A 12069-nucleotide genomic window follows, 5' to 3' on the forward strand; every position below is an offset into this window, starting at 1 on the left:
CGGAACCAATGGACTTTGAATCAGCACCCTCCATTCTCCACTCACCAGTGGATGAGGCCTTGCCCTCCGCCAATGTTGGCAGACCAACTGTTACATCAGCCTCTGCAACCTTTAGCCCCGCCAATAGAGCCAGTTATGTTGGCATTATCTCCTTTGGTGGTCGATCTCCTGCCAGGAAATTTATTGCACACACTGATTTTGCATCAGAGGTTGCAGACCTGGCCATTTTTGGCCTAAATGTCCTTCTCAGGGAGGGGGGATTTACGATCACTGCCAGTGGATACAGAGATGGATCCAGATGATCAAGCCGGGTATCGCAGGAGAGTAGTGCACAACTCTTTCACGGAGGGTGTTTGTGAAGTGTTGCATGGGCAGAGCCACTGATCCGGCCCAGCAGTTCTTACATGGACATCAAATGGCTCGGACCTGGGCTTCGCTTTGTGCCATACTGTGTTTTCCGGGTGCTTAGTTTGCAATGGTTGTCTTGTGTTTGCTCCCTGCTTGTCTCTATGTGGTGTTCAGACTCACTGCTGCCTCATAGATTGACTCGCACATTGAGTTTCATTCCCTCTTCCCAAGTTCATCTCCCCAAGCTTGTAGTCGAGTCACTGTCAGCTAGCATGGCAATATTGTGTGCTGACACTGATGGTGTAGATACAAAAGTGTGCTTGCAACTGATTAGTAGCATTGTTCATTGTATTTGAGTTCTAGAGTTTGTACTTTTCTAGTTGCTTTTATACACTGCCACCGGTACGTTTTACAGTGTACCATCTCTTCCTTAAATTTTGTTATTCGTTAAAATTTATTATTTATTACATACATTACAAGTGATCTAATCATTTTTCTGTGCAAAAATATTTAAATACTTACCCTAAAGATCTGAGGTAGAATTCTATTTTGAAGCTCGTTAAATTCTGGTGATTGTTTGAAATAAAAGCGAAACTCTCGACACCTGCTGATTACTGCTGTTGAGGTAGCCTGAATATAATCACATGGACTTGCTAACTTCATGTGCATTAGGCTAACATCATCCTTGCCAGGAAATGAACCATCACTTGAAACAAGTAAAACACGAGGATATGTATTTCATGAGCATCAAAAACTATTGCTAAAAATAATGCTAACATTACAGCATATAAAGCATTCCCTTCCATTCCACAGCATTTCCAATAACTTTAAAAATTTCTAAATAATGAAAGAATACAGTTTTTTTTTTTTTTTAATGTGAGACTAAATGATATTTTACTGGGTGCACATAACATAATGGGCTTCTGAAGCACAAAATCATAAAGCAACTATAGTTCATATCTCCTGTTACCCTCTTCAAAATAAATAAACTGCTGCCTGCACTATAGAAGAGAAGAGATTATTTCTGAGGCTCATTTGACTACACTTTTTAAGAATTGTCATTTTGTCAGATGGATGCATGCAACCTTCTAAATTGTTATATAATAATTGTTTATGTCAATATTGCCTAATTATTACAAATGTTATCAGTTTTGCAATTTAGTGCCATAATTAGATGTGATAACTAATCTATTAACAGCCTCATCATGATGTATAAAAATTCAGTTTATGTGCTCTGAACACCATGAAAGGATACAAAATATGTCAATGAATTATACATCATGTCATTACATGGTAAGAGAGACTGAAATTAAAGTACTTCGTGTGCTCTCTATATGTATAGGGCTTACATAAGAGAGCGGAATGAGAAATTGGGGAGGGGGAAAAACTAAGGTCATAGGTGAAGCTTTCTGGGTAAGAGCGCACTCTACATTCACTTATGTTTGCCATATGCAATCTTTAAAGATAACACTTTAAAAGCAGAAGCAACATTAAAAATAATGAAAGTTATTAACTTCTGTAAAGATTTTAAAAATCTGGAGTGCAATTGCTATGTGGACTGAGACCTGTCACAAACTGCTGGGAATTATGAGCAAAAACACAGACTCCAACCACCAACCAGTGACTATATTGTTAATCTAATGTCAACTTTATTTTAACAGTTTTAATACTGACTAGTTGCTCTCATTTCAGTATACTTTTAGAGCTGGTTTTTTACAAATATTTTCTCTTGCAGTACTTGTTTTATCAATAACACAGTTTTAAAAACGTTCTTGATTACGGTTTTGTTAATCGCATATCACTTTTACAAGTAAAAGCTTTCTTAATTTGGATACTTACATCTTGCTAATTTTGGTAAACCATATTTTTATAGAATTTAATTTTCATTGTAACCCTAGACACAAAAAGTCTAGAGTATCTTGATCTTCAGATATGACAGCCACTGACATATGCATATATTTTACATTTTTATAAAAAAAAATGGAAGATAATGGAAATGAAGTCCCATGCTTCTTTACAGAGTGTAGGGGAACGATGCGGGAGACCCGCACCGCCTTACTAGGCACAGTCCTAATGGAGGTGGTTTGCCGTTGCCTTCCTCCGACCGTAATGGGGATGAATGATGATGATGAAGATGACACAACAACACCCAGTCATCTCGAGGCAGGAAAAATCCCTGACCCCGCCGGGAATCGAACCCGGGACCCCGTGCTCGGGAAGCAAGAACGCTACCGCGAGACCACGAGGGGCGGACATAAAAAAATAGCGATATTTTAATTTGTCTTTTTTACCATATGACTTGTGTATAATTCATTGACATAGTTTATACCATTTAATGATGTTCAGTGGGCGGAACTTGAATTTTTTAATATTTTAACAAAGCTGTTAATGATTTAATTATCACATCTGAAGATTGCAATACAACACTGAAACCAGTAATTTGAGTACTGCAGTAATTAAACAATTTTGACATAATAAATTATTATATAATCAAAACACACATGGGTAACCAGTGGCCTACGGGCCAGATCCAGCCCGCAATTGATTACAATACAGCCCACAGTAGAAATTTGTGGGAGAGACAGCAAGGCGCCCGCATTATACTCTGCCTGATAAGCATTTTCAGGTATTTCGACTGTCACTTGGATCGCCTTCCTTTTGCAGCTCATGGTGCAGACCAATGCAAGTTTTTCTTACTCATTGTATGTGCAGTGCCATTTCACTGCCATTAGATTTTGAAAATGTCGAGAAACATCTTTATAGTCTGAGTACAAAGTTACGGGCCACACATTCATATATGTGTAGAAAGTGGGGGGAAACAGCTCACTGCCTTCAGTGTGTGCAGAGATAAGTATTTTGACCTCTGAACCAGTGCTGACAAAACAGCTGACAGTACGACTGTGGTAAGACAAAGTTAAAGTGTGGTTTAGAAAACAGTCAATGTTGCAAAATTCAGTTTCTTCATTTAATTAATGATTAGTTTGGGGTTACTTGAACCCATTTTCAAATCATCCAATGAGAAAAAAAAATGATGTTTTCAGGGTGTATACGTGGACAAGGAAAAAAATCCCGGATTTCCCGGTTAAAAATACACTTTCTCCCAGGGGAAAATACACTTTTTCCATGTTAAGTGACAGTATTCTCTTCCTCGGCACTGTAAAACTCATCGATCCTTTGAATGTTTATGGTTTTATATGCCACAGTAGAATTTCCCAGCACTTTTGAAAACAAAACTCAGAGGGGAAAAACACGTTTTGTAAGACCTTTAATGTGCAGCAACATGTACACTGCATATTTTCTTATTACGAAGGTATAAATTTGAATTGCACCGAACATTGCATGTTACTTTCTGAAATATTTAAATCGAGATTGTGATGCGCTTTTGTAAGACAGTCGTAGCTCCTGTCACGTGATCTCGCCAGCTGACGGCAGCATAGGACACGTGATGTAGTCAGCCAATAGCAAGATCACTCTTAAGTAGCGCCAACACACAAGTAAGAAAAGTTAATGGTTTAAATTAATATACATAGCATTCACCTACAATATTGGTCTCTAAGATTAATACGCTCGAAGAGAAGCTAAGCTTCCACATATAATGTTGATCTTTTTTCGCGTCTTACACTTTAAGATACATTACACAAATGTGCCAGTAAAATGACGTAAATGTCTGATCTTTTGGGCTCGAAATTCTTCTAAATGGTCGTCCTCAAAGAGTTGATTTTTACATGAGAGTCAAACGCTTTGTGATTTAAGAAATTCATCGTACATGCTCGCACATAGTTCATCTTGCGCAAAAGGAAATCTGCTTTGAATGTAACACTTTTCAAACCACCATTCGCAATATTTTCCCGTGACCTGTTAGAAATAGGTTCATTTCAGCAGTTGCAAGAGAGCGCCAAATAACAGGTATCACCGCTCTTGCGTAACTACGATGACACAGGAAGCCCATATGTTCATACGTGTAAAACATTAAAAGATCTTACATATATCACAAAAGAAACAAGACATCAGACGATACTTCAAGAGCATCAGAACTTCGCGAACCATACTAAAACGCATAGTACTGTATTATCTCATGTTTGGTTCTTTATTAGGGCATAATGCCATACATGCACTTGAAATGCAGCGAACAGTTGAAACTAGCCAATAGTGTGAAATTAAACACTTCGTTTCAAATAAATTGACTGCCTCAGCAGAAAAGATTAACTTTAAGCCAAATCTCTTTAGCAAACCGGCAAAACTAACTTCATTGTTCTGTCAGAAAGGTGGAAATAAAATCTGAAACTAATAACATTTTAGCCGTCCGTAATTATGCGAATGTATTTTAATTCATTTGATAGCTCCCGGCCACAAAAATCCATTTTGTTATCATTTAACATGACAGCAATAAACGAAAAGGAAACAACAAAATCACTGAACGTGGACACTCCCCACCTTAAATCAGACTGCTCTGTGCATCAGCCCCAGACTTACTATGTTTCCGAACCGGGGCAATATTAAGTAGTGGCACCCACCCACACTCCTGTAACCAGAATCGGGAGAAGGTACTACTCATATGCGACTCAACTGCGCAAGCTCAAGAGCTCGCCCGCAACAGCTCAAACAAATCTAATTTAAACAGTTGTCACATCATGCTCATCGGAGGCAATTTGTTGTTATAAAGCACTGCATAGTCTTCCTAAAGCCTTTGACATACTTTGCTGTTGGCAGACGGTTGTATGAGCACTGTTTTGTTGTTGTATACAGTGCATTTCCTTTGCAACTTAAGTTTTATTTTCGTTTTCTTTTTTCTCTCGTTCATGTTTTGTTGCTGCAGTATTATTCTGCTGTAGCAGGATACAGTAATATCCTTTGTTAGAGTATTGGTTCTTACCAGTCAAAATCACAAAAATTTAACTGAAAACTAAAACAATTAAAAATTCCTGGAATTCTAAACAATTCCTGGGTTTTTCCTGGTTTTCTCCTGGATGAAAATATTCCCAGGTTCCTCCCAGATTTCCTGGTTGTCCCAGAGTGCATACACCCTGTCAATGCACATCTACCCATGCCCAATTCACATGGGTAACATCCCCACAGTGGTTGTTGCTGACAGGGGACACTATTCCAAAGGCATTGCGGATTGTGGGACACCTTAAGGAGCCCATCTGCCAGCCAAGCAGAAAACTATAAACCGTCACGTGGGAGACATCGAGCAGGCCAACAAGAAGCACACTGGACCACAAGGCCGCTCTCTTGCCTACCAGCTCTCCTCCTGACCAGACGTGTTTCCTAGCTCCTCTCTTAGGGCATCACACCCTCAGTCTGGCTGTGGCAACTACCTGACTTCGCAGAATGTTTGCAGTCCTTAACATTAAGGTTTGGAAGCAATAAACTCCAAATGCGACAGTTATTTTTCTGGTCATAGTCTCTATTTCAAGAAATCTTCTTGCAAATCTGTGTGCCCACATCCTGCCTCCATCCTAATTCAGTCATGCTTGTATACTACAGTCCTGGAAGGTACTCAGTCATGGGGGATGGAGGAATGCTCCTTTGTGGCCAGACCGAGGATAAGGGGGAGGAGGGGGGGGCAGTAGGTGACTGGGGAAGATAGGAGATGGGAGACAAGGCAAGAGAGATCTGTTCCTGCACAAGATGGGGAGGGTAAGTTGCAGCTGTGGAAGCCTCTGTAAGACCATTAGCATATTTGGAGAGGGACTGCTCACCACAAAAGATGTGATGACCACGGGTAGTTCTGTGTGCCCTAGTTTGATTAAGTTTTAGTTCATAGGGCACATTTTTATTTATTGATTTATAATAGCAAATACAACTTTTATAATCACAACATTATGTTAAAGCACAATATATTTATACTGAAGCTTATGCAGCCATTGCATATACAGTGAAACCTCTTTATAACATTCCTCCGTATAATGTTTTCCTCTATGTTATGTTCGTTTTTCTTTTTTTTTTTTTTTTTTTGTCCCGACTAAAAGCCCATATAAACAATGTTAAATTTTCCTCTTTACTGTGTTTCCTCTATATTACAGTTTCCTCCATGTAATGCTCATATTTTTGGAACCCTGGTCAATTATTTACCTCTTTATAACGTTTAAGTGACTGGATGTAGACGCATCGTTTTCCATTCTGTGGATTCACAGTTTGCACCGGCTCGGAAAGCCCACGCTCATCGTGTTTCGTATGTCAGCGGCAGAACCTGGTCACGTGACATGTGACACACACTGCTTGCGATCTTTTTGGCGCCATTTCAGTCGATGCTTTGTATTCATAGCGTGTTATGTGAGCTGAGCAGCAAACAGTTCGTGTGCCTACTAAGTGTGTGTCTTCGATATAACGTTTTTTTAAAGCTTTCATCAGTGGACATGAGTGAAAAGTGGAAGAACACTTCACTGGAAGAGAAGGTTTCTATTATTAAAAAAGTGGAGGCATCTCCTGGTGTGAGTCGCGTGGAGCTAGCGAAGCAATTGGAACTGGCCCCTTCAACACTCAACACTATTATGAAAAACAGACAGTTGATAATGGAAGGGTTTGAGAATTGTGGAAATTCTAAACGTATGCGTTTGAAACCATCGACTTGCGATGAAATGGAGAAAGTTTTATTAACTTGGTTTCAGCAAGCATGTGCTGTGACCATTCCTATAAACGGAACTATTTTGAAGGAGATGGCGCTTCAAATATCACTGCAGTTAGGAATGGAAAATTTTAAGGCGTCCAATGGATGAATTGATAAATTTCGACAGCGTCATGGTGTTGTATACAAATCGGAATGTGGAGAAAGTATAAGTGGGGATGACCCAACTGTAGCTCAGTGGATGCAGACTCTCCCTAATCTGATACATGGCTACAAACTGTGTGACATTTATAATGCTGACGAAACCGCCATGTTTTTCGATTTAATGCCGGAAAAGGCATTTACTTTTTGTGGGGAAAATTGCCATGGCGGCAAGAAGAGCAAGGAACGTCTTACCATTTTGTCGTGTACAAACACCGATGGCAGTGGAAAAACTGAAACCTTTGGTTATCGGGAAGCCAAGAAATCCAAGGTGCTTGAAAAACATTTCCACGTTTCTGTGCAAATATACAAACAATGCCAATGCATGGATGACGAGGGATACGTTTTTACATTTTCTCAGAGAATTTGATGCCAAAATGGGGAGTGCTGCAAGAAAAGTGCTGCTGTTTGTGGATAGATGTGAGGCACATCCACCAGACGTACCCTTTCTGAGAAATGTGAAAGTAATTTTCCTGCCACCCAGCTGCACCAGCCGTCTGCAACCTTTGAACTGGGGCATAATACATGCCTTTAAGGTTAAATATAGGACAGCCCTTGTAAAAAAGGCCTTGAATTTGATGGACTAAAGAAAACTGGGAAGCCAGCAAAGCTCACAACTGAAGCTGAATATTTTACAGGTAATGAATTTAATTATGTACTCGTGGAGGGAAGTAAGTGCTGAAACTATTAAAAACTGTTTCACAAAAGTGGGATTCTGTGAGAATGAGGTGGCAGCTACAGTAGAAGAAGCTGCAAGTGATTTGCAAGAGTTTCACGAATTAATAGGCAGTGATTCTGTCACTTTTTAGGACTTTGTGGCTGTGGATGACAACATGGCAACCACAGGAGTACAAAGTATTGAGGAGCTGACTGCAGAGAGAAGCTTGGAGAATAATAGTGGTAGTGAAAGTGAAAGTGACAGTGACAAGGAAGATGACCCTGTGCCCTCATATACTAAGGCAGCTGAAGCCTTTGAAACATTCAGGAGATATATGATGGCCCGTAGCCTTGAGGACAGAACATTAGTTCAACTTGCTCATTTGGAGCAAGAAATTATTGCCATAGAGTCTAGGAGAAACAGAAAACAAGCATACTTGCTTGAATATTTAAAAAAATCATAGGTATGTTATTTTCAGATTGCATAGGTTCCTAGAGTTTTGTGCAAATTTAAGTTCCGTTACATAATGTAATTATTAATGTAATTTTTTTTGCAACTAATTCTTTTTTAATCTGTACTATTTACTGTGTTTTTATGTAATATGTTCAGTGTATCATAAACAAAATTTGGCTCATATTCTATAATTGGGTCAACTGAAGAACGGGATACCACCTGTCAGCTTTGGTCAATGATGTCAATCTTAAGAATCTGTTACAAATTTTTACAGTACAAACTGATCCATTTACTTTCACCCATCCACCTACCGAGCCCCATGTTTTGATTAAAAAAACTAATCGGTTGATACATTGATCATTTGCAATGAATATCATATGTTGTGAAAATTTAAAATGTCATCTATGGCACCATTTGTCAAAGCTGATTAGCGGTATCCCGATCTTCAGTAATGCCCTATAATTATTATTTGGAAGCCTTCCTCTTTATAGTGTTTTCCTCTATACAGTGTTCAGAATTTGTGGTCCCTTGAAAAACGTTATATAGAGGTTTCACTGTATATATTGCTGTGAAGGACATTAAATGAATATTTATCAAACTTAGGTGTCACTTGGACTACCTGCCACCATTCAGACAGCTAATTTTATGAGTGTGCAACTATGCTCATTTAAATTGTGTTTTATAATTTGACTACAAACATTTCTAATTTAAAAACTATCTGTCATTTTATAAGTATGATGAGAAAAGAAGATGAAGACGTTGTCCCCCATACTCACACCTCCAGTCAGCTAGAACTTATACCTTCATAAAAAAATTTCATCAAAGGTGACAGCTGACAACCGCAATTAAGCAAGTATTTTATTGTTACTGACATCTTTTTATTTTTTCATCTTTTGTTGCTTGTAATGTATAAAAATCACCTCTCATTCTAAATGTTCCTTTAATCTTAATTACAGATCTGATGATGACACCAGCCGAAATGACATTATGAATAGAGACATATATCAAGCAAAATAAGTGATTTTATTCACAAAATATTCACAATGATTACAGACAAAGGAAATTTAATTCTTTTAATAATAAGTGTAATGATTTTTTGCTATAACTAGTAATTAATTGTTATAATAACTTAAACTCAAACTTTCATAATAGTTTCCCCAAATTAAAAAGGAACTAAGAGAAAATAGTGCACGAGTACTTGAAAGGAAATATTCTTGATTTTTTGTGATCCACTGATTAAGTGAGAAAGAAAATCAACTTACCTTGGTACTATACTTAGTTTTCTGACATTTTTTGATGTTATAGTTAACACTTCCCAATAACCACTCTGCTCAGGCATGTGATTCTCTTCGGCCCACATTAGAGAATCACCATCACAGCAGACTGTAATTGACTGAGAGTCCAAGTTGAAGTCAATCCACAGTTCCTTGTAATCTTCATGCTGACAAGAAAGAAATTAATTACAGATATCGTAAACAGGATTACAGAACAGAAAACTCACTCATACTCACTCTCTCTCTCTTTCTCTCTCTCTCTCTCTCTCTCTCACACACACACACACACTCACAGTCATTATTCATTCTGCAGTCTTTACAAGAAATCCTGCATCACTGAATCACTGATATAGCAACATTTTATATACAGGCATTTAATATTTGTGTACACATTAGGGTGTGCCACTTCACAATACTTTAGTGATTTCACAACGTATTGCACATGCCCCCCTTCTCCATTGTTGCCATTCGCCCTGTTCCATTGAATTCAGCCTGAAATTTCTTCTAATAAAACACGATAGTGATGGGTAAATTACAGAAAGCCTGCCAACCTACATGATAACACACAGACTAATAACAAGGTAAAGATGAATTAAGTACTGACAACAAATTGAGAAACCATAATTAGTTCTGTCATCTTAAACAGCCAATATAACATCTCCAATAGCAAGAATACCATATTGATTTCAGAAAAAGAGAGAGAGAGAGAAAACGAGAGAGAGGGAGAGAGAGAGAGTGCTGTCATATCAAGATATAGAATTTTCAAACACACTAAATTAAAACAAAGGTAAACTATATTAAACAGATTTAGACCTTGGGCTAATGGAACCAAGCAATGCTGGTCAACTGCTGTTTTATTGTCTGCCTCTATAAATGACCAAGTCACATTAACACGGAAACCACCTATGTTCGACATCAACTTGCAATAACCACTCACAGATGGCAAGTGGCAGCACCAGCAGTGGAAGGTATATAAATCCTTTTGGGAGGGTGCAGAAAACAATGCAGTCGCTGTTGTAATGCAGAAATGGAGAGATTTATCTGACGCCCAAGAGGGAACAATCATTGCTTTTTGGGCCAGGTGTGGAGCATTTCCAAAATGGCTAAGTTATAAACTGTTTGCGTGCCGCTATGGTTAAAGTACACAGTGCACGGCAAACTGGCACCATCTAAAACATGTGCTGAGGCATCTGCGATGCATCACACACCATAGATGACAAGTATGAATAACAGCTGTGTGTCGCCCAGCTGAAACAAGGAGCTACCAGCATTCTCTCCTCAATGATTGTTCAGCAAATGTTACTGCATATGGTCTTTTGCAACAGGCACCCGGTTCATGGACACATGATAACTGCTGTTCATCAGCGATGAAGGTAGGAATTTTCCTGACAATATTGCAACTGGGCATCCACTAAGTGGTGACAGGTGTCCTTTTGTGATAAATCACGTTTTATGTTCCATTGGACATACAGTCTTTGGCACGTACGGCCCTACAACCAACATTGGAAGGATCCAGGCTGGAAGAAGGAGCATTATTAGATTAGATTAGATTAGATTTACTTTCATTCCAATTGATCCGTAGTGAGGAGGTCCTCCAGGATGTGGAACATGTCAGAAAAACAACAATACATGACAAATATTTACAACTAAAACAAATAAGCTAATGTACCATTCCACAGGTCCCAAGTGGAATGATCGTCATTTTCTAATGAACACTAAGAGTCATTTTACAAATACTAATGCACTGAATTTAAAATAAAAAAGTTTTTTATTTATTTATAAGGTAATAAACATGTAATACAACTACTGTAATACTTATTTACAATGAACACATTACTGCACTGAAATGGTGCAGAAGTTAGATTATACTTACACACACACACACACACACACACACACACACACACACAAAAACAACTTTTCAGTGAACACATTACTGCACTGAAATTGTGCAGAAGTTATGTTGTACTTATATACAAATCAGTTGGTTTTACTAAGAAATTCATCAATGGAGTAGAAGGAGTTGGCCACCAATAAATCCTTTAGGCTTCTCTTAAACTGAATTTCATTGGTTGTTAAGCTTTTTATGGCTGCTGGCAAGTTATTGAAAATGTGTGTTCCTGAATAATGCACACCTTTTTGTACAAGACTAAGTGACTTTAAATCCTTGTGAAGATTATTCTTATTTCTAGTATTGATTCCATGAATTGAGCTGTTGGTTTGAAAAAGTGATCTATTTTTAATGACAAATTTCATTAAGGAAAAAATATATTGGGAAGCTGTAGTTAGTATCCCTAGTTCCCTAAACAGGCTTCTGCAGGATGTTCTTGAGTTCACACCACATATAATTCTTACTGCACGTTTTTGTGCCTGGAAAACTTTAGCTTGGCTTGATGAATTACCCCAAAAAATAATCCCATATGACATTATGGAATGAAAGTAAGCATAGTATGCCAGCTTTTTCATTTTTATATCCCCTATGTCTGACAAAATTCGCATTGCAAACAGAGATTTGTTAAGACGCTTCAGCAGTTCTGTGTTGTGCTCCTCCCAGTTGAATTTATTAT

At 38.2% G+C, this 12069-nt stretch overlaps 1 protein-coding gene across 1 annotated transcript in view; it reads right to left on the reverse strand.

Annotated features, from left to right (window-relative positions):
* The window catches only part of LOC126092181 (uncharacterized), a 216064-nt gene that overhangs the window by 73123 nt on the left and 130872 nt on the right, over positions 1–12069 (reverse strand). The window contains exons 7-8 of the mRNA XM_049907656.1: positions 9491–9669; positions 871–1054 (exon numbers count right to left, since the gene is read on the reverse strand). Of these exons, the coding sequence (XP_049763613.1) occupies positions 871–1054; positions 9491–9669 (363 nt within the window). The remainder of the gene's footprint in view (positions 1–870; positions 1055–9490; positions 9670–12069) is intronic.

Source organism: Schistocerca cancellata, chromosome 7, assembly GCF_023864275.1.
Source record: "Schistocerca cancellata isolate TAMUIC-IGC-003103 chromosome 7, iqSchCanc2.1, whole genome shotgun sequence".
In the NCBI taxonomy this organism is placed as follows: domain Eukaryota; kingdom Metazoa; phylum Arthropoda; class Insecta; order Orthoptera; family Acrididae; genus Schistocerca; species Schistocerca cancellata.